The sequence below is a fragment of the Lutra lutra genome, chromosome 2, assembly GCF_902655055.1.
Source record: "Lutra lutra chromosome 2, mLutLut1.2, whole genome shotgun sequence".
NCBI lineage: Eukaryota > Metazoa > Chordata > Mammalia > Carnivora > Mustelidae > Lutra > Lutra lutra.
The window spans coordinates 183,058,413-183,082,189 of NC_062279.1; the positions used below are offsets into that span (position 1 = coordinate 183,058,413).

General features: G+C 43.6%; 1 protein-coding gene across 3 annotated transcripts in view; it reads left to right on the forward strand.

Annotated features, from left to right (window-relative positions):
• Positions 1-294: 294 nt before the first annotated feature.
• CWH43 (cell wall biogenesis 43 C-terminal homolog) overlaps positions 295-23,777 on the forward strand; it is a 63,656-nt gene continuing 40,173 nt past the window's right edge. For all 3 annotated transcript variants that reach the window (XM_047719962.1, XM_047719963.1, XM_047719964.1), the window contains exons 1-8: positions 295-457; positions 2,560-2,751; positions 6,565-6,685; positions 7,080-7,234; positions 10,057-10,258; positions 11,376-11,464; positions 17,756-18,013; positions 20,982-21,104. In XM_047719962.1, coding sequence (XP_047575918.1) covers positions 415-457; positions 2,560-2,751; positions 6,565-6,685; positions 7,080-7,234; positions 10,057-10,258; positions 11,376-11,464; positions 17,756-18,013; positions 20,982-21,104 — 1,183 coding nt within the window. In that variant the 5' untranslated portion in view covers positions 295-414. The remainder of the gene's footprint in view (positions 458-2,559; positions 2,752-6,564; positions 6,686-7,079; positions 7,235-10,056; positions 10,259-11,375; positions 11,465-17,755; positions 18,014-20,981; positions 21,105-23,777) is intronic.

Consider the following 23,777-nt stretch of genomic DNA (forward strand, 5'->3'; position numbering starts at 1 on the left):
CCTCGGGCCCGCCGCTGCGCCGGCTCCCGCCCTCCAGGGGGTCTGCAGCGCTCCCTCCCCGGGCTGCTCCGCGGCCGGGCCTGGCGCCCTGGGTCTTGCCCGACGGCGGGGTACGAGGCCCACGCGAGCCTGCCCGGAGCCGTCGCGGGGCCGGGGATTAGGGCGCCGGAGCGCGCAGGTGGCGCGAGCCCGGGCAGGCTGGGCTGGGTGTGGTGCGCGGAGGCGGACGCGCGGCGGCCCCACCCTCGCCCGGGCTCGGCTGGCCGCGCGGGCCGGTGCGGGGCGGCCGGCTAGGCGAGGGCGCGGGCGCGCGGACCCAGCTCCAGAACAGGCGGCGGCGGGCGCGGGGCGCCGGGTGTGCGCGGGGGGCGGGCGCGTGCTGCTGCTGAGGAAGCGCGGCTCCACGTCGCGGCCATGCCCTGGCTGTGGCGCGAGATCCTCCTGGAGAGCCTGCTGGGTAAGCTGAGGCAGCCCCGGGCGCGCGGTCCGGGCGGCGCGCTCCCTACGCGCCCGGAGCCGCGGTGCTGGGACCCCCGGGGGCTGGGCTCCGGGAGGGGGGAGCGCGCCCCGCGCCCCAAATAGAGACGTCCGCTGGGAACTCTTGCTACCAAAGTTAAAAAAAAAAAAAAAAAAAAAAAAAAAAAAAAAAAAAAGACAAGACCCAGACTGCCTAGGAGGATTCCGCGGGAATATGGTGCTTCCGAGCTCCCGCGCCACCCTGGGGTCGCGCCCAGTTCCCCCACGTGGAGGCCTTGAACCGGCGCTGCTGGCACAACCGCCCCCCCCGCCCCGCCCAAACCTTTAATTTAAATGAATAAACTTCAGTACTGGATCTTAACTTTCTGAAGGAAAGGGGCCCCCGTGTCCCCCGGCAGCGTGAGGTGAGCACAGCTCACGGCTGGGCATCGAACTCGAGTCCTGTGTGCGCGCTTAGCAGCTTTGCAAAAAGTCCCGAGAACAATTGTTGGTGTAATTCTGTCCGACTTGGATGATTAAAATCACAATTCCCAGCCAAAAGTTTGGGAGAATGCTATAATCTCGCGTTTACTATGAAACATTCCTTTGGCTTAGGAGGGGCACCTGCCTAAAAACTTGATTTTCTGGGAGCTGCTAATAATTCAGAAGCGCCCCCACCCCATCTTTTCCCTGGCTCCGAATGTATCTTAGTACAGCAATGTGAAATGAATTACATTTAGTAAGTACCTAGGGTGCTAGGTACTCTTAGTACTTGATCTCAGGTAATCTTCACAAGCCTGTGAGGTGGCTAACAGAGCTATTTTGCTGATGAAGAAAGGAAGGCTGGGAAGTTCGTGGGGAGAAAGTTAACAACTCCCGGTGGTTAGATGGCTGCCTTTGGAACGGGTTTAGGTTCACTCTGCCATGTGCTACCGTTTTTGTTGTTGTTGTTGTTGTTGTTGTTGTTGTTGTTGTTTTTGTTTGTTTGTTTGTTTTTAAAGATTTTATTTATCCATTCAACAGACAGAGATCACAAGCAGACAGAGAGGCAGGCAGAGAGAGAGAGAGGGAAGCAGGCTCCCCGCTCAGCAGAGAGCCCGATGCGGGACTCGATCCCAGGACCCTGAGATCATGACCTGAGCCGAAGGCAGCGGCTTAACCCACTGAGCCACCCAGGCGCCCCTGTGCTACCGTTTTGATCTTGGCGATTACTTTCTGAATCTCAGACATTTTTGTTGTTTTTACATTTGTAAGAGGGGAGTAAAAAGAGTCCATTTCATAGGACAGGAGTTGGATGAGGACCTAAAGATGATGATCTCTGGAAATACTTAGCACAGACGCTGGTACATGGGAAGGGCCCATTAGTTAATTATCATTACGGTAGAAGATTATGCAGTCAGTAGTGGGCAGAGGTGAGCCTGAGTCAGATCTTGGTATTTCAGTTACCCTGCACTTTCTCCTAAGTTTAGGTTTAAAAAAGTCTACTTACAAGAATATGTTGCCTAACTAACCTGCCTTTGGGTGCACTCTGGAGTGGGAGGAAAGGAGGAGGTCATGCTGCTTGTCCTTCTTTCTTTTGTTTGCTTTCCCCCCCTCATAATCTCTACACCCAACATGGGGCTTGAAACCACACCCAGAGATCAAGAGTGGCATGCTCCCCCAACTGAACCATCCAGGCACCCCTGTTTGTTCCTCTTTTTGATTTTCATGATATTGCTTTTTATAGAAGGGTTGACTTAGGTAAAGACATTTTTTCAACTAGGGTTCTGACAGAACATCCAGTTCAACCCAGATGGTCCAGATGAAGAGGTTTTAAGAAAGGGATAACCTCTGGGAGTGCGAACAAGGTTAAAGGAGTAAATAAGGGGTGTCATGGGACTCACAACATCAGAACCCATTCTTATCCTGGGACATTCTCTTTCTGATGGGGGAGGGGGAGGAATTCTGTAGTGGAACCAGGTTAAGGTCAGAATTGTGAGGGGTGGGTGGGTCGGCCAGAGCAGTTATGGTGGAGGGGGTGGAGGGGCAGAGCTACTGTGGGAAACAAGGACGCCTTTGCACTTGTCCTTTAAAACATGTGTTTGTTTGTTTGTTTGCCCCTAGGGTATGTTTCTTGGTCTCTCTGCCATGGCTTGGGACCGATGATCTATTACTTTCCCCTGCAAACTCTGGAACTCACTGGTCTTGAAGGTTTTGGCATAGCGTTTCTTTCTCCAGTATTCCTAATATTTCCTCCTTTCTGGAAATTGGTTAACAAGAAGTGGATGCTAATCCTGTTGCGGATCATTACTGTGGGTAAGATTTAAAAGCGCTTCTTTAAGATTTTTGTTGTTGTTGTTGATGTCAAAAATCAAGTGAAAATATGTAGACTGTTCTTTGAATGCTAAATAATTAAGATTCCTCTTTCTCTTACTACTATCTTAAAGAGTTTTAGTGGAATTGGAATGCTAGACCAAGGGTCCATGCCTCTTATATTTCTAACTTTTTCTGTCAGATTGGAAAAGCCTAAAAATCACTGAAATGAAGAGGGAGAACACTTCAGCTCTTGAAAATTTTGTGTTCTTTCTCCAACTACAACACAAAACTCAGAAACCATTACAAATTGTTGAATGCTCCTGCATGAAAATAGGAAAATTATGCATGATGAACACTGTAGTAAGTAAAGTCAAACAACAATTTAGGAAAGATATGTGCAATTCATTTAGTCAAGGGCTAATTTCACTGACATATAGAGTTTTTACAAATCAACAACAAAAAGGACTAGCAACTCAATAGAGAACAAAGAATATGACCAGTTTACTGAAAAGGAAGTATAATTGGTTCTTAAAAAATACTAAAACATGTGGCATATGAAACACACACTCACATATGTACGTATTTGTATGTAGTTGCACATACTGGGTTGTCAAAGAGGAAAGTTGAGGAACACTATATTGTAAGGATGGGAAAGTAGGCACTTGGACATTGCTGGTGGGAATATAAATTGGCACAAGTTCTGCAGAGATAATTTAGCAGCATTTAGCAGAATTACAGATATATATATGTATATACATACACACATACATATATGTGTGTGTGTGTATATATATATATATATATATATATATATATATGTATATATTCTTTTGCTCAGCAATTCCAATGCTAGGAATATATCCTGAAGATACACTCACATATATGTTAAAATCACAAAAATACAAGATTATTTGATCATTGCAGCAATATTTACAATCACAAGATTAGAAATAACCTAAACGTCATCAAATGGGATAGGTTAAGTAAATTATGGTTTTGAAACTTGGAATACTATAGAATACTGTGCATATGTGTAAAAGAAGAGAACATCATTTTTGTAAGGAAATGGGATGTTCTATAAAATATATTAAGTGAGGAAAAAAGGAAGCACTAAACTGTGCAGAGTACTAATATCTGTGTAAGAAAGTTGAGATGAAAAAAAAAAAGAAAGTTGAGATGGAAATATATTTAGTATCTAATTGAACATGCATTAAGAAGCTCTAGAAGGATTTAAAAAATCCTTCTAGAAAAAAAAAGCTGATAACATGTTAGTTGTTTGAATATGGTATCTAGCTAGACATAGGCATGAAAGGGAAACTTTGCAATATATACCTTTTGTGTCTTCGGAATTCTGAATATGAGTATGTTACAGTGCCAAAAATTAGCAATGAAAAATTGTGAGCTTTTTTAGCAATTAAAAATTTTAAAGATTATTTATTTATTTGAGAGAGAGAAAGTACAAGCAGAGGGGGAGGGGTAGAAGGAGAAGCAGACTCCCCGCTGAGCAGGGAGCCTGCTGTGGGGTTTGATCCCAGGACCCTGAGATCATGACCTGAGCTGAAAGCAGATGCTAACCAACTGAGCTACTCAGGTGCCCCCCCTTTTTTCCTTAAAAAAATTTTTTTAAAATTTATTTATTTGAGAGAAAGCCAGGCACACAGCATACGTGGAGGGGGAGGGGCAGAGGAAGAGGGAGAAGCAGAACAATGAAAATTTTTAAATGTACACTTATTATCACAAAGACTTGAGAGTATTCATATTAAGGGATGTTGAGAGTCCTTGAAGAAGTACTGGTAGTAAAAATGAAAGAAGGAGGAGTCATGGAAGAGAAGGTTTAGAAAACAAAAACAGCAGACTGCAGTCCGCTTGGCTCTGTGGCTGAGAATTCTGGATGTCTTGTGCCTCTGTTATGATGCAGTTGGTTTCTCTGACTTTTCCAAGTGGCATTTGTGCACGAACCATGCTGTATATTCCTTTTCTCCGGAAACAGTCATTTGACTCTTTTTTTCAGAAACAGTGGCAGGAATTACTAGAGAATTGCCTCTGCTTTTCTGTGGGCCAGTCGCTGAAGAAAGCAGAACAAGGTTAAGTGCAGGGAGTTTCTCTTTCTTCTTTTCTTTCTTTCTTTCTTCCTTTCTTTCTTTCTCTCTTTTTTTAAAAGATTTTGTTTATTTATTTGACAGAGAGAGAGAGATCACAAGTAGGCAGAGAGGCAGGCAGAGAGAGGGGAAAGCAGGCTCCCCGCGGAGCAGAGAGCCCAACGCAGGGCTCAATCCCAGGACCCTGGGATCATGACCTGAGCCGAAGACAGAGGCTTTAACCCACTGAGCCACCCAGGTCCCCCAAGTGCAGTGAGTTTCTGTGGGTCCCTACGAGGCTGCAGATCTCTGGCTTTTCAGGATCCCAGGCTCAGAAAGAACAGTGGGAAAGACCACTGAAAGATGCACCCTTTATGAAGATAGTGTCCATAGGAATGGAAGGACCTGTCAAATGTGCAAATTTCAGCTCCAGAAATAATAGAAATGAAATGTTCTACCCGGAATGGAGTGTCTAGTAACTGAGTTAAACTGCCTGGGGGGGTCTCAGTCTCCTTTCATGAGTTACTGTGTTGCAACTTTCATTTTCTCATCACACTCCTCCGTTGGCTTTCTGGGGACTGTCTCCTCAGTGGGCCTTCCTCGGTTGCCTTTGCTCAGTGCTGCCTGTGCCAGCTTCACCCACACAGCCCACCCCCTGAGAGTTACGGGGGGTCGTTTTTTATTATGTGAGTCCACTTCTGGCCTAGTAACTTCTGGTCGCTGTGAGGGATGTGATATTACTAAGCTTGTAGTAGGTATGGTGTCTGGGGTGCTTTTCCTCTGTGAGGACCCATCACCTTGAATAGAGCTCGAATTAAATTTGAGAAAACAGAGGAGGTAGGAGAGTGATGTAGAGTTGAGGGTAAAGAGACAGGTGCGGCTATGTCCTTTTCTGAGTTGCCCCTGAGCTTTGCCGAGGCTGAACAGAGGCTGCCGTAAGCCACGGTTTACTTTAAAACTCCCTTCACATACTTCTTAAGGAAATGAAACAACTTTGTTTTTAAAGAGTCCCAAAGTATCTTTGTATAACTACAGAGATGGTACATGCTATCACCTCTGATGGTCCAATTATTTTAAATGAATTACTGTGTACTTAACTATTAAGTTAGTTTATGCTCACACATGTTTATGGCAACATTATTCTTAGTAGCCAAAGAATGGAAACAATGCAAATGCCCATATCCAATGAATGGATGAACAAAATGCAGTATATCTATGCCGTGGAGTATTATTCAGCCGTGAAAAGGAACAAAGCACTGATACACGCTACTGTATCGATAAGCCTTGAAAACCTTATGCTCAGGGAAAGATGCCCTCCACAGAAGGCTACACATTATATGATTCTGTTATCTGAAATGCTCAGAGTGGGAAAAATCCAGACAGGAAATAGATTGATTGCCAGGGGCTGGGACAGTAGGAAGGAGGAGAAAAGAGGGACTGCTAATGGGTATAGATTTCTTTTTGGGGTGGTGACAATATTCTGGAATTAGTGGTCATAGTTGTACAGCTTCGTGAATACATTAGAAACCACTGAATTGTCCACTTTAGCATAGTGGATTTTATGTTACGAATGACATCGCAAAGATTTTTTAAAAGATGTATACACACAATTGTTTATTAACTTGATCTTCCCGAGTATAAAGATGGTGCCAGACATGGCAGTTAGCAAATGCAGATCATGGAGTTCCAACGCGCATTTGCCAGAAAGGTTGAGCTCCCCTTCGTCTGTCTGTAGGCAGCATCACCTCCTTTCAGGCTCCAAACGCCAGGGTTCGGCTGGTGGTCCTTGCACTTGGCGTGTCTTCCTCGCTGATCGTCCATGCTGTGACATGGTGGACAGGAAGTGGCTTGCAAAGGTATGGCATCTTCTATCTATGGACAGAGGTTCGTCTCTTATGTCTGTAGACAAACAGGTGTGATCACTTAACCAAGGGGGAAGTTGGGAGCTGGGGACCCAAGTAATAGTATTTACTTTGCATATGGCTTGTAGAAGTCTCTCTCTCTCTCTCTCTCTCTTTTTTTTTTCCTTTTTCACAAAATCAGAATGGGAATGCTTGCTGTCAGTCTCCATCCTGTTTTGAGAATTAAGGAATTATAACAAGCTGCCTATAAAGACCAAGAGCATGTTCCTTATTGCAAATTACCAACTGGACTATTTCATATACTCATGCTCTGAATTATGACATTTGCTATGAACATAGTACACTGAAACCACAGAAAAAGTTGTTAAATATATTTTTCTATCTACAGGTACCTCAGAATCTGGGGATTCATTTTAGGACAGATTCTTCTTCTTGTTCTCCGCATCTGGTACACTTCACTAAACCCAATCTGGAGTTATCAGATGTCCAACAGAGTGATACTGACATTAAGTACCATAGCCACACTTGACCGCATTTACACAGGTCAGTATACGTTCAGTTTTTTTTTTTTTTTTAAGGAATTTGCTCTCTTGCATAGTTTACTTTTCTTATCTGAATGCAGCACATCTTGAAAAGATAAAAAGTCTTTCTGCAACTATATCTCCATTTCAATGTTCTCTCCCTCTGAAACAGTAACCGGCAGGGCCAGTGGGGTGTTACCTAAGCAAAAGGCACCTTTTCCTTGCCAGAACAGAGGGTGAAAATTTCTGGCTCTTATGAGTGTGGAATGGGAGGGTAAACCAGGCCTCAGACTCCCAGCTGGCTTTCAGCTCTGTCTTTCTCCCTTTACTCCCTAGACAGGGCTTTCTAGGATGAGACCCTTCATCTCTCCTCTTCCATACTGACCCCAGTATATCTCTAACACTATGAGAATTTGGTTGTGAGCAAGGGCTGGGAGAACTATCTGTTTTTTTTGTGTTTTGTGTCTTTTTTTTTTTTCTGGGAGTCTGAAGATACATATGTATTTTCAGATTTATTTATTTGAGAGAGAGAGAGAGAGTGAGCAAGCGAGCGGGGGGAGGGGCAGACAAGAGGGAGGGAAGAGGGAGATGAGCAGATTCCCTGCTGAGCAGGGAGCCCAACATGGGGCTCCATCCCAGGATCCAGAGATCACGATCCAAAATTGAGAGCCAGGCATCCCGGGAGTCTGAAGACATTTAAGCTCCAAGTCTGAAGTTTGAAAAGAAAAAGAAATCTTGCTTATTTACATGGCCTTTCTTTTTTTTTTTTTTAAAGATTTTATTTATTTATCTGACAGAGAGAGATCACAAGTAGACGGAGAGGAAGGCAGAGAGAGAGAGAGAGAGAGAGGGAAGCAGGCTTCTTGCAGAGCAGAGAGCCCGATGCGGGACTCGATCCCAGGACCCTGAGATCATGACCTGAGCCGAAGGCAGCGGCTTAACCCACTGAGCCACCCAGGCGCCCCTACATGGCCTTTCAAGTCACTTCTCTCTCTCCGGCACTGACTTTCTCAGACATACCTATAGCCGACTTGGATGTTTGCGCATATGCTAACCTGAGATCGCCTCAAAAGGAGGGAGAAGTGTTACTAGATTCTGGTTAACCTTCCCCAGGGCTTTTAGTGTCCGTCTCAGTGAGTCACTGTTCTTTTGTCAATACAAGGAGAAATCTCACAGATTAATGGAAGTTTAGAGGGTTTTGGCTCACCATGAACAAAGTGCTAGTATAATCCCTCTTTGGCCCCAGTTTGGGCATGAAACCAGGGGGGTATCGGGCAAGCAAATTGGTCAAGTGACATTAATATTAGTTAGAACGTTTAGAACATGGTCTGGCGCCTAATACAAGCTTTACGTTTTATAAAACACTAACATCTAAAGGTGGCAGCTCCAGCAAGCACATTTCACAGGTACAGCCTGATAAGGATCTGAACGTCCGGGTATCGCTTACGTTTCCTGACTTGAGTTTTCTTCTTTCTCGCCTGTTGTAAATTTATGTGACCCAGTTGTTGGTTTCTTCCTACTCATGCCCTGGGCCTCGTTTACAAAACTCCAAACTCCTCACCTCTTTTCCCCCAGGATCAGCTCAGACCAAGGCATTTTTGTAGTTTTATCGAAGATTTGCTGGGTCCCGGGGGAGGGGTCCCGCACCAGAGGACACCGTGGTGACAGACTTAGCAAATTGAGTTTAAGTCTCTCCTTTCCTAAAGACTGCTTAGTCTCTAGGTCCTGGCCTCCTGCATCTTCACAGCCCTCCCCATCATCCCTGAGGCTCCCTGCTCTCTTCCCCTTCCTCTGACTCTTTCCTTAGTAGAAGGGCTTGTCTCCTCCTTGTGAAATCCAGCTGCCAGCCCCACAGACAGACCCTGAGGCTCTTCTACCTTGCGGAGAGCTTCACGGAATCATGAAGCATTTGTCCAACAGGCCGTCCATTCCTGCAAAGAAATTCTTCTGCTGGCATTTTGTCTAGGTCTTACGTTTTTGTACGTGAAGTCACTGGTGTGATGAAATGAGACCTCTTGGTCAAAGAGTCCCATGAAATCTGGTGCAGTTAGGCACAGAGGCCCAGGAACCAGTCTGCCTAAGCTCTCTTTACCAGCAGTATGAGCTCGGACAAGTCGCTTATTCTCTCTGGGCCTCAGTTTTCTAATCTGTAAAATGGGACTAGTAATGAAATTTACCTCAGGCTGGAATGACTTCATATCAAAGGCTGGGAACCGTTACTGCTCAGTCAGCAAACTGGTGCTCCTCTGGTTGCACAGCAGATGAGAGCCCTGTTCTGTGGGGGGACATGGCCTGGTATTCCCTAAACATACCGGTCTCTTTTTCTCTTCATATTTTGGCTCATAACTGATAACTTCACAGTAAATAACTTGTTGCATTTCTTTCCTTTTTTTTTTTTTTTAAGATTTATTTGTCTGAGAGAGTGTGAGAGAGAGAGAGAGAGCACGAGTGGCGGGAAGGGGCAGAGGGAGAGGGAGAAGGAGCCTCCCTGCTAAGCAGGGAGTCTGACATGGGGCTCGATTCCAGGTCTCTGGGATCATGACCTGAGCCGAAGGCAGACACTTAACCGAATGAGCCACCCAGGCCTCCCCCCCCCCCGCCCGCCTTGTTCTCTCTAAACCATTCCTGATCTAGCCTGCCTGAAATCATCTCTCCCACCAACTAGCTTCTCAGCATGTTCTGCTTCGTATTGTAGTTTCACGTCTCACCCTCCCTTCTGAAAGGAAGCTTATGCTCCTTGAAGCCGGGTACCATTTCTTAACTTGCTAAAAGTCTGTGAAAGGTGGAGGGTAAATTTACATGTAACTGACTCCCCTCCCCCCCCCCCTTTTTTTTAAATCCTAGATGGCGACTGCTGTAAACCAGAGGGAAAAAAGCCTGGAGAGGCAGCCAAGGGCGTGGCCTCCCGGCCTGCCTGGTGGTTGGCAGGGGCTGCCTTTGGCAGTCTCGTGTTCCTCACCCACTGGATTTTTGGAGAGGTCTCACTTGTTTCCAGATGGGCAGTGAGTGGGCGCCCCCACCCAGGGCCAGATCCGAACCCGTTTGGGTGAGTCTCGGTTTGGCAGCGATCAAGAAATTGGCTATTATGGTTGAAGGAGGAACTACTTCTGTGGAGCTGCTAGGTCTGTGCCAGCCAGGTGATCACTCTCTCCCGACCCAGCAGAAACATTGCCTGACATTACTGCCTACTGCGGGGAAGGAGCCAGAAGGGTGTTTGCCCTGTGCTGAAAGATTGCTAGAAAGCAGAAGATAGAGGGCTGAGGGGTGTGCATGGCTGAGTAAGAGGTTCTGGAAGCTCTTGCTTGGGGAATCTGAGGAATCCCTGCATGGAGGAGCATATCAGGGGCAGGGGAGGTATGGCATTCCCTGCCTGTCTCCTCCACACCCCTCATTTGGCATTTGGTGGGATGAGACCACAGTGCCCTGATGAGAGAGAGCAGGCTGGCAGTCTGGGCACTGATCTGTGTTCTCTGAGAAGGGGGGAAGCCCAGGGGGATCTCTGCGTCCTCTGGTTCCTGCTCCAACCATGGGGCACCTGGGGAGGCCACAGATCTTGATTTAAAGTGTTGGTTCATGTACTTGGTCCTCATTAACCCTTTCTCTAATCTTTGGCATACCTGTTTTCTCCTGGGTTCAGGCCCAGCCTTTCATGTAAAAAGATTGGAGGATCCTTTAAAACCATCGGCCTCAGATAACTGTTTGGGCTCAGGTCATGGTCTCAGGGTCCTGGGTTTGAAAGTCTACAGCGGGCTCCGAGCTCAGCACAGGGTCTGCGGGGCCCTCTCCCTCCTCCTCATTCCTCTCCATCTCATGCTGCTCTCTCTCTCAAATAAATACATGAAATCTTTAAAAATACCATAAAATGTCACATGGCCAATATGGACTCGAATTTAACAGTCTGAGAAGACTCAGTTGCTGAGTTTCACCTTGACCATGAAAGATCAAAGATACCATTTATCTCAAGTCTGGGCGCTATTACTTCTGTGTTCCAAATGGATCTTATACTGGTTTTCAATGGGCTCTCATGACCTCAGTGATTTTTTTTTCACCCTCATATTGTCTCTTGGATATACCTAGAAGTAGGAGATGTATTTCCCTTTTATATTTGGCACAATGAAATATTCACGAAGGCAGGTGCCCCCTAACATGTCCTTTTCTTACAGAGGTGTGGTTCTCCTGGGCTTGGCGAGTGGACTGACGCTCTCAGTGTGTCCGTGGTTTCCCAGCTCCGGGTTAATCTGGTGGGCCACAGGTATGTGGAGTTTGCTTGTAGATGTGTCAGGCATTTCACTCTGGCTGATGATTTCCGCGCAGGCATGTGCGCCCGGAGTGGAAGCCGATGGCCAAGGTGGCCATACCATTCTGTGCTGTTGCCAAATGGGGCTGCGATCACCAGCTGCTGCCCCTGTGACCCACATGTCACCACGGGGCCCAGTGCTTGCTGGCCGCAGGTTCCTGCTTCCTCCTACTTCGTTGCCTCTGTCCTCCTGTAGCTCCCTACTGCTACCTGACGACGCCTCCATACCCTCCCCCATCTCCCGAACAAGCCACGGGTGTTGGCAACAGCATTCCCACGGGGCTGAGGAGATGGCGCTCAGACATCACCACGCTGCCAGCCCTCTTGTCCTCTCCAAGCGTCCCTGCTTCTCTGGTTTTCAGGAACGCCCTCCTTAGCTCTCACCCCTCTGCCCAGCTTCGGGGTCCACGTTTGCTCATTCAAAGGCTGGGACCCTCTCCTCCCTGTCACACCCTGTCACAGAATACTGATGGAGACCATCCTATCTGAGGAGCAACTACTTAATTTTTATGACTCTATTTTATTTCTGCGACTGAATCATGCCACCCTTCTCCCTTCCTGTTAAAAGGCAGGAGCAGTTAGGATCAGCTTTAGTGTTGAATTAACAACTCCCCACTCTGTGACAGAGAAACCAGCATCTTTGGTTTCTGTGAGGAGAGCGGCCCCCATACGAGTTCATTAACCAGGCGATCCCGAGCACCCTTCCCAGATGCCGTGTGTGGGCTCGAGACTGTGTAGTGGTGACAGAAGATGCGGGTTGGCTAGCCTTTCTTCACACCCCGAGGACCATCACTCTCGCATGGAGACATACGTGGAGTCCACACAGATGGCTCCATTCCCAAGCTTAGCTGGGTCCCCATCCTCCTGGAGCTGTAGGAACAAAGCCTGGCAGGAAGGTTGAGCTGTTTCTACTTGCAGTAAATGCGTATTTTCTGGTAGACATTCTACATGGGGTCTGTGGACGGGTGTAGGAGTAGAACACAGAAGTCGCTTCCTTCTCATCAGAGAGATGCCTCATAAGATTCCTCAAGGAAAGGGCCGGAGACTTTCGTAAATGCCGAATCTGCAGGGAGCATGTACAGCCTCTTCATCTACACACCATCGTGGAAAGGGACGCGAGGCCCACTGGAAGTTTCTTCAGCACGGATCTCGTGCCTTTTTCCATGGGATAAAAGCAACATGCTTCCTGGGCAGGGAATTGGCAGTTTCATTTAAAACATGGGAGAAGAGAGGTCCCCAGAAATATATAAACTGTTCATTAGAGGACAGAAAAATCATGAACCTCTAGTGATATGCTGATGCTTATATCCCCAGAGAAGTAGAGTCAGACCTACTCTAGTTTTGCTGTCTCTCTGAAGTATTAAATAATAGTTTAAAAAGACCTCAGGGGCAAGCAGATTTGAGGCTTCTAATGGGCTCTTTGCAGTAAAGAGGAAAGCGGGGCCACAATTTATGGGCTTCAGCTCTGCCTCTGCTCACCTGAAATAAGTTGGAGCTCACACAATTATCTAGAAATGGTGCCCCCTTTTCACTGTGACCCACCTCTGGAAACCGTCTCATACAGCAGAGTGTAGAAAAATAAATCTTATTGTTTTCATTGTACAGTTAAAATTTGCAATCCATTGGGTCTCAGCATGAAATAAATGACAGCAGTGACCAATAGAATTTTACAAATGCAAAGATACAGGAGCTTTAAATCTTGGTGGCAAATAAATTATTAAAATCAAAGTCCTATTAAAATAAAAACAGGTGTACCAAATGCATGGAGAGGAGCCCAGTGTACTATATACAGTGGTCCTATGATTTTATTGTATGGGAAATTTGATCTATTGAAAACTAACACATTAGTTATTATAAATATTATTGGAATATTCAGTTACTCTTAATTCTGCTTGGTATCTTAGATATAAAGATTTGGAGGAGATTACTTGGAAGGACTCAGCCTCAAACACAAAACAGCTAAGATATAGAGTTAAATGAAAAAGGCAGAGTGATTAACAGTGTGTGTCAAATGCCACCACTGGTATGAAAAAGGGACGGAAATGCACACACACGCATATATATTTTTTTATCCATCAGCAGATCTCTGGAAATCCAGAGGCAGTGGAAATCCAGAGACAAAGACAGTGCTAACAATGGTTTCCTCCACTAGGGGGGGTCTAGTGGGTGACAGGGCCAGAGAGACTCCTCGTCGGTCACCTTTTGGAATTTTGGATTTTGAATTTATAACCTATTTAAAAATACAAGTGTAGTGGATTTAAAAAATAGATAGCCCATTTAAAAATAGAAATTAAAAATAAAAGCAGTGCTTGAAGTCCGGAATTGTGATGCCACCAACTTTGGCTTTCTTTTTCAATATTCCTTTGGCTATTCGAGGTCTTTTCTGGTTCCATATAAATTTTAGGATTATTTGTTCCATTTCTTTGAAAAAAAATGGATGGTACTTTGATAGGAATTGCATTAAATGTGTAGATTGCTTTAGGTAGCATAGACATTTTCACAATATTTATTCTTCCAATCCAGGAGCATGGAACATTTTTCCATTTCTTTGTGTCTTCCTCAATTTCTTTCATGAGTACTTTATAGTTTTCTGAGTATAGATTCTTAGTCTCTTTGGTTAGGTTTATTCCTAGGTATCTTATAGTTTTGGGTGCAATTGTAAATGGGATGGACTCCTTAATTTCTCTTTCTTCTGTCTTGTTGTTGGTGTAGAGAAATGCAACTGATTTCTGTGCATTGATTTTATATCCTGACACTTGACTGAATTCCTGTACAAGTTCTAGCAGTTTTGGAGTGGAGTCTTTTGGGTTTTCCACATAGAGTATCATATCATCTGCAAAGAGTGATAGTTTGACTTCTTCTTTGCCGATTTGGATGCCTTTAATTTCCTTTTGTTGTCTGATTGCTGAGGCTAGGACTTCTAGTACTATGTTGAATAGCAGTGGTGATAACGGACATCCCTGCCGTGTTCCTGACCTTAGCGGAAAAGATTTCAGTTTTTCTCCATTGAGAATGATATTTGCGGTGGGTTTTTCATAGATGGCTTTGATAATATTGAGGTATGTGCCGTCTATCCCTACACTTTGAAGAGTTTTGATCAGGAAGGGATGCTGTACTTTGTCAAATGCTACCCTATGACCCTGCAATTGCACTGCTGGGTATTTACCCTAAAGATACAAACGTAGTGATCCGAAGGGGCATGTGCACCCGAATGTTTATAGCAGCAATGTCTACAATAGCCAAACTATGGAAAGAACCTAGATGTCTATCTACAGACGAATGGATAAAGAAGATGTGGTATATATACACAATGGAATACTATGCAGCCATCAAAAGAAATGAAATCTTGCCATTTGCGACGACGTGGATGGAACTAGAGGGTATCATGCTTAGCGAAATAAGTCAATTGGAGAAAGACAACTATCATATGATCTCCCTGATATGAGGGAGAGGAGATGCAACATGGGGGGTTGAGGGGGTAGGAGAAGAGTAAATGAAACAAGATGGGATTGGGAGGGAGACAAACCATAAGTGACTCTTAATCTCACAAAACAAACTGAGGGTTGATGGGGGGAGGGGGTTGGGAGAGGGGGGTGGGGTTATGGATATTGGGGAGGGTATGTACTATGGTGAGTAGTGTAGTAGTAGTAGTAGTAGTAGTAGTAGTATGCTGTGAAGTGTGTAAACCTGGCGATTCGCAGACCTGTACCCCTGGGGATAAAAATATATGTTTATAAAGCTTTAAAAAAAAAAAAAAAGAAAAAAGAAAGGATGAATACCCAAGTTTTGTAGCAACATGGATGGGACTGGAAGAGATTATGCTGAGTGAAATAAGTCAAGCAGAGAGAGTCAATTATCATATGGTTTCACTTATTTGTGGAGCATAACAAATAGCATGGAGGACAAGGGGAGATGGAGAGGAGAAGGGAGTTGAGGGAAATTGGAAGGGGAGGTGAACCATGAGAGACTATGGACTCTGAAAAACGATCTGAGAATTTTGAAGGGGTGGGGGGTGGGAGGTTGGGGGCACCAGGTGGTGGGTATTGTAGAGGGCACGGATTGCATGGAGCACTGGGTGTGGTGCAAAAATAATGAATACTGTTATGCTGAAAAAAAATAATGAATACTGTTATGCTGAAAAAATAAAAAAATTTAAAAAAAAATAAAAAAAATAAAAGCAGTGACAGTCAAGGGAATTTGAAAAGATGTTTTCTTCCCCTCCAGATAATTCTTTGTGGTAAGACAGAAACAACAGTCATTAGAATGTCTTTCGTTTAGGATATCAACTCAGGATTCATTCTTAAAAACAAAAAATGAAAAACAAAACAGCCCTCGTAAGCTGGTAAACAGGAAAAATTCGCTCACACTAATCATCAGAAAAGCGAAACTCACAATGTGATACTGTTTTCATCATTAATTTGGCAAAGATTTTTGGAAAGAAATAATTTTGGCAGTGTTCACAAGGTGAGACTTTTGGCAAGGTTTCTGGAGGAAAGATAGATAGAGGAGGAAAGAGGAGGAAAGAAAGAGCCTCTCATAAGCAGTTGACTATAAATAATGGCTCTTTAAAACGCTTTCATCTCTTGACATGGTACTTGTACTTTTAGTCTCTTTTTAAAAGAGTATTTTAAGGAGATGATAAAAAATGGAGTAAGAGATTAGTTGACAAAAAAAGATGTTCCTCACAGTGTTGGAAGCTTCGTAAATGGCCAACAGTAGGAAAATGGTGGCTTATTCTGTGGGGTATTTGCCCAGAGTATAGTATATATACAGTATATATACACAAAAAATGTTTAAAAAAACAATGTTATGAAAAAATGTAAAATATCATCCTCAACATGTGGTATGATTCCATTATCATAAAAGTACTTTTATATATACATAGAACAAGACTTAAGGGAAAAATACATAGGAGCATTGGCTGTGATTGGCTTGGTCTTAAGGCAATCCTTAACTGCTTTAAAGTTCTGTATTCTAAAAAAATTTTTACAGTAAATCATCATTACATTTGTTGATTTCAAAAGAAAGTAATTTTTTGGTTACTAAAAGAACCATTGTCAGATCTAAGTATTACAAGGTCTTGCTGTGGAGTTAACTTCTGTGGGTTGGAGAGGGCTCTGGGATCTGGTTCTCGCGTTCATCGGGGTGATGTTCTTTTTGAAGTGGGGGCGGGGAGGGAAAGGCAGTCCCACCGCATTGCCCAGCCGTGTTACAAGTGGGACTCTCGGGTGGATGAGCACGGGGTGGGGGTTGGGGGGGATGTCCTGGCGGGAGCCACTTCCTGCTCCCCACTCCTTTTCTGGAGTTTTTGCCCCAGCAGTGACTGGGGCATCGTGCTAGAGACATCCTGGAAGGATGGGTCACAGTTATACACCGACTGAACCGTCTGTAGAATGTCACATTCGACGGAAAGGTGTTACCCTGAGGGATCCCCAGTGGGGTACGGTAAGACCCTGACCTGCTGTCTCAGAACTGATCTCACGGGAACTGGGAGAAATGTTACGCGGTCAGGTCGGGCTCAGTAAACTAGCAGACATTTATGAATTACCTGCAGCGGACCCAGCAGATGGCATCGCCCTCAACACCGACTAGGCTGTCCGGTCGTGAATGAACCGATAGCAGAATTGCTAATGCCTTGACCCACTCATCCCATCTGGGTCACATCTTCTTTGGGGCACGTGTGCTTGGGAAAGCCCACTTACCTATTGCAGGGCAAGCGGCGGCATTTAAGCGGATGGGAAGTCCGTTAGGAAGTTCCTTAACAAAAACATCCTAGAAACCACGCCGACTTGCCATGTTTCCTAATGTCCTGGATCTGGCTGGCTAAATTCAATGGACATATTTTTGGTATTACAGATTATTTCAGGGTGTTTGTTTGTTTGATTTGCTATTAGGATCGTAGCACAACCTAAAAATGTCTTTTTCTCTCCTCCTACACCTCCTGAAGAAATAGCTCTGGACTGAGAATTACTAGACTCACCTTCTGCCTCCAGGTGTGCAAGGAACGAGCCGTGTGACCTTGAGGGAATCATGTAACTGTGTGAGACCTCTGTTGTTCGTCAGTCTGCCGGCTGGACCAGTATGCCCTCGAGGTCCCTTCGGGATTTGAACAGCTGTAGATCAGTCATCCTAGAACCCCTTTCTTTCTTTCTTTCTTTCTTTCTTTCTTTCTTTCTTTTTTTTAGAAAATGGAAGAGACTTTTCTGCCTTTTTGACTGATTCTTTTCCTCTCTCTGTCACCAACAGGAGCAGCGTCAGCTGCGGGCCTCCTGTACCTGCCCACGGGGGCAGCCGCTGTTTCTGGCTGTGTGCTGGCCGTCTTCACAGCGTCTGTATGGCCTCACATGCTTGGACACCTTCTTAGCTCAGGGGCGAGCCCTGGGAAAGCCATGACCACTGCCATGATATTTTATCTTCTAGAGATATTTTTCTGTGCGTGGTGCACGGCTTTTAAATTTGTCCCAGGAGGTGTCTATGCTAGAGAGAGATCTGATGTGCTTTTGGGTGAGTATATTTGAAAGGTCTGGATTAGAGTAACTACTTGAAAATACCCTTTAGGCTGACTAGGATTTAGCATTTTATGTGCCTGGCGAGCTAACTAGGATGATCTTACCTTTTTTTAAAAATTCAAATAGAGTCTCTTGGTAAAAATAAAACAACTGGAAAAATGTCTAAATTGCTACTTAAAAGATTTAATTCATCAGTGAGTTTCAGTAATACTTTTTTTTTAAACTATTTGACTTTTTTCTTTTTTTTTTTTAATTAACACATAAGGTATTGTTTGCTTCAGGGGTACAGGTCTGTGATTCATCAGTCTTACACAATTCACAGCACTCACCATAGCACATACCCTCCCCCATGTCCATCACCCAGCCACCCCATCCCTCCCCCCACACCCCTCAGCAACCCTCAGTTTGTTTCCTGAGATTAAGAGTCTCTATGGTTTGTCTCTCTCCCCAGTCCCCTCTTGTTTTCAGTAATACTTATCATGGCAAAGGCCTTTTAACCAATTTTAATCCATAGTAGGGTATAAAGAAATACTATGTAACAGTTGTATTACAAGCTATGTCAGGAAAAGGTACGATCATGGTGTGCTCCTTGCTCTTTTGGTGTTGGCTCATAAATATAAAAAGGAATTGTGATTCTTTTTTGTGGTTCCCCCAAATCTTATCTGTGATTTTTTTTTTTAAGGATTCTATTTATTTATTCGATAGAGAGAGAGCACAAGCAGGGGGAACAGCAGGCAGAGGGAGATGCAGACTCCCTGCTGAGCAGGGAGCCCAATGTAGGACTCAATTCCCAGGACTCTGGGATCATGACCTGAGCTGAAGGCAGAGGCTTAACCAACTGAGCCACCCAGGTTTCCTATCTATGATTTTTATTTACCATATTTTTTTGCCAATAAAATATAGCTTACATGCATGAATCTTAGTATGAATGATAAATTCCCAAATCATAGAATAAATATTTTCCATTTCAGTGGTTAAAAACTATGTACCAAAATGAAAATTTCATAAACTTAGCTCAGTTGAATATTTCAAAAATCGCCTTCCGGCAAGGATGAAAGTACTGACGAATACAGACATATACAAATCAAATGTCGCCTGTCATTTTAGTTTGAGTAAAACATGTCAAATGCTTCCAGGATAAAAATTGTGAAAAACTGAGGAGACAGAACATGTCCGTAGGGGATTCAGTCCTTGTTTGTTAACAAATGCATTTTCTCATTTGTTCATTTATTCATTAAAAAAATTACGGCTCCTGTATGTGCCAGGCACAGTGCCAGGCGCCAGGGATGGAAGGGACACAGAGTCTGTGCTGTCAGCGTAGTGGGGACAACACCATACAGAAAAGCAGACAAATACGGAATTACAGTTGGGGTGAGTGCTACAATTCCACCCGTAGTTCCCCCTTGGGCCCTCGGTATTTTTCCAACAACTGTACATTTTTACATAAACTTCTCTACATCCTGAGCTAGGCATCTGGCAGGAAAGGCTGACTTGGAAGCTTTTTTTTCTTTGAATTATATGAAATGTGTAAAAACAACTGAGAATCTGCTATTTCTGGTAAATACCCGTGCTCTCATCCACTTAGAGACATGCATTGCTGCATTTCCTCTGCAGTAATCTTGGCTTTGCAAACTGTGTATTTCTTCTGGTTTCTTTCAGGTGTGTGTACTCTGTCCTGCTCTGTCTTCTTGTCCAATGCCCTCCTTTTTTCTTACTCCACCTTGCTTAGGGGGTCTGCCATATGGAGAGAACGAACAACAGTAAGAGCCATCCTAAGCCTAAGTTCATTTCTTTGGAATGTTATGAATGACATGCTTTTTCAGTTTTCTTCTCGCTATTTATGGGACTGCAGAAATGGTTTTATTATAGCTGCATACAATGAAACTTTTTTTTTTTTTTTAAGTAAGAATGACATATTGATAAGGCCACAAAAACTAAGGCAGGTTGGTAATATTCAGCATAGCTTTTTTTTTTTTTTTAAAGATTATGTTTTATTTATTTGACCCAGAGAGAGAGAGATCACAAGTAGGCAGAGAGAGGAGAAGCAGGGTCCCTGCTGAGCAGAGAGCCCGATGCAGGGCTTGATCCCAGGACCCTGAGATCATGACCTGAGCCAAAGGCTGAGGCTTAACCCACTGAACCACCCACGTGCCCCTAGCATAGCTTTTAATTGAATTAAAGAGAATCTGTATTAAATCAGAAACTAGTAATAGATTTACTGTCAAGCTTACCCTGCCATTTCCTGCAAGTTGCATATAATTTTTTTTTGGCCAGCCTTCCACCGAAGTTTAAATTCTATTTGACATTTCCTCATTTAGATATTGTTCAGTCATACCTCTGTCTCCATTCTTATTGTATGACTTGAGAAGGATGTAAACTTTACATACAAGTTACATCGTAATGCATCCAAACGGAACTCCACTTCCTTGGCCTGCCCTAACGAGCTTAGCGGGGGTTCTCAGACGTCTGCTCCATGAGGACCGACACCCCAGGCCAGAATTAGTCACAAACACGGCGGGATTCAGAATCTACCTGTCTTCCTCTTGTACTCCTCAGCCTGATGCATTCGAGGTCTTTTCAGTGCTGAAAACTCAGTCCCCCAAAGCAGTTCAAAAGCCTCCTTTCTCTTGTACTCCACCCTCCCCTGCAAAATCAGCAGCAAAGCACACTATTACCAACCTAACAACGGGGAAACCCTCAGGAAATGGAAAGACATTCCTCATCGAGAACGGGCTGGGGTCTTCTCATTTAAAGCAGGGTTCCTAGAGCCCAGCTCATTTCTTAGGATCAATCCCAATGATCAAAAGCACTACTAGAATAATTGCTTAGGTACTGAGATAAATGAAGCCAGTTACTGAATTTTCAGGGTACGTCCACTGAAATGCAATCTAGGCTCCTCGAATTTACCACGGGGAGGATTTTTGGCTTAAAATGCAATATGTTCTTGCTTTCTCTTTTAACAGGGACAGTGATGCTAATTATTGGCCTGAATATGCTATTTGGTCCGAAGAAAAGCCTCGACTTTCTTCAAGCCAAAAATAGTCCTAAAGCACTTTTCAGAAAGAGTGAAAAATACATGAAACTCTGTAAGTTTTGCGTTCTTTCTTTTAAAGCACTCAATTATAACAACATTTTCAAACATATATGAAATTAAAGAGTATAATGAACCCTCCAGTACCCTTCACCCAGTTCCAAAGATTACTGACATTTTGCCAGTGTTGTCAACAGCTGTCTTCTTACTGGTTTTGGCGACATACTTTGAAGCACATCTCAGACAGCCTCTCGTCTCAACCACGAATGCACTGCGTTAGTTTTGTTTCACTTCTCATGTAGATAATATCATTTCACAGGTAGAATTTCCCAAATGCTTTGTTCTTATGAGAACTATTTCTATTTCAGACTATTTCTTTCATTTCTTATTCTCCTTTTTGGGGGAGCTTAAATATGGGGACATTCAGACTATTGATGAATTAGAAATTCAGAAGTGAAGTGAGTTTGTTATTTGGTCTAATTTCAAATGAGCTGGATTAAGTAAAAATGTTTATTGCAAGGACAACGTTTGCAGATAGTGTATTAGGATACAGCGCACTCCGTAATTACATAGCACTATGCAGGATACGAAGACATGTAAAAACAGGTGTCCATCCTCCGTGACTTGATATTTTTATAAAGACGACAAAATATTATAGTGTAAAGAGAAAACAATAAAGCTAAATAAAATTGTAATATATTCCTAAGAGAGATGTCACAAAGCAGCAAAACCATTATGTAAACACTTTACATATGTTCCATCATAACTTAAAAAGATTATATTACAACTTTGGGGATATTTTTAAAATTTACAGTTTTGTATTGTGTGTTCTTATGTTTTTGGTATGTCTTTTTTTTTTTTTTTTTTTTTTAGTATGTCTCTTAAAACTAAGACTTGGTAGGTTTTGTTTGTTTTTAATCCTGACAGTCTTTGTCTTTATTGTTGCCATTGTTGTTATTAGTAGCAGTAGTAGAATTAAGAACCAGAACTCTCTAGGTCACTCATCAGATTGAGGCATTTGGAACCATTTATTTATGAAGTTGTTTAGACAGTTCTGTGTAATTTTTTTTAAAACAGACTTTATTTCTTAGAATCACTTTTGGTTTGACCAGAAAGTACAGTAATGCCCCAGATACCCTCTGGCCCCACATACAGAAGCTCTTTCTCACTACCAGTAACCCCCCGATCCAGGCTTTATTATTACATTTTTAATTATTACTATTTTTTAAAGATTTGTTTATTTATTTATTTATTTAGAGTGGAAGGGACAGAGATAGAGAGAATCTCAAGCAGATTTTGCACTGACACAGAGCCTGACGCTGGGCTTGATCTCATGACTCTGAGATCATGACCTGAGCTGAAACCAAGAGTTGGATGCTTAACCAACTGAGCCACCCAGGCACTCCTATTAGTACATTTATTATAACTGAGGAATGTACATTGACATTATCATTATCATGCAGAGTCCGTGGTTTACTTTAGGGCTCGCTCTTACTGTCGTACATGCTGTGGGTTTGGACAGACGTGTAATGATCTGTAGCCATCATTATAGTGTCATACAGAGTAATTTTACTGCCTTAAAAAATCCTCAGTGCTCTGCCTGTCCAATCTTCCCTGCCTCTACCAATGGCAACCACTATCTTTGTCTCTTAGAAAAATGAATAGATTTTATTTTTCAGAGCAGTTTTAGACTTACAGATGTATTGAGCACAAAGTATGGAGTTCCCTCTCATACACCCCATCACACCCGCTCCTCCACAGGGACAGTTTTGTTGTCCCCACTTTCCATCATTATTGACATCTTGCATTAGTGTGGTACGTTTGTTATAACTGATGAGCCAGTCTTGATGCATTATTCTTAAGTCAAGTCCATAGTTTAGAGTCGAGCTCACTCTTTTTGTTGTATGTTCTGTGGGTTTTGACAAATGTCTAGTGGCATCTCTCCACCATTATGGTATCATCCTACAGAATATTTCCGCTACGTTAAACATCCCCCGTACTTTACCTGTTCATCCTTCTGTCCTTCCTCCAAACCCTGGCAACTACTGAATCTTTTCACAGTCTCCACTGTTTTGCCTGTTCTGGACCATCAGTCTCGTCTTTCAGCTTGAAAATGTAATCTAGTGTTGTTGTGATTTCTCATGCCTTATTATTTACTTCTGTCATCTTACTTTGCTTTTGCTTTTTCTACTTTCTCTAGGTATATTTCTCCCTCTTCTTCTTCTTGCTTTCTTTTGCATTGATTTAGTTTTCTTTTTTCTTTTTTTTCTTATCCTCTCCTTCCTATTCCTCTTTCTAGTTTGGAAATTATACCTTCAAGTTCTATTGTTTTAGTAGTTGGTTTTTGTTGTTGTTGTTGTTGTCTTCATTTTTTTCTGTTTTGTTTTTCTTCTCTCAGCGCATTAAAGATACTATTCTGTTATCTGGCTCCAGTTCTTGCTGCTGAGCCGTCAGCTGTCACGTGATCTCTGCTCCTTTGGAGATCATCTGCCTTTTTTCTCTGGTACCTCTTAGGATTTCTCTGTTTTGGTGTTCTGGAGTTTCACTGTGATCTATTTGAATGTGATTTCTGCCTTGCCCCATCCATCTCCCCCACCCCCATCTTTCTTGTTAGTGTTTGGGCTTTCTGAATCTGAAGAATCATGTCTCTTATCGCCTCTGGAAAATTCTCAGTTTTATTTCTGCATATATTGCCACTTTCTCATTCTTTCCCTTCTTCCTTTTTGAC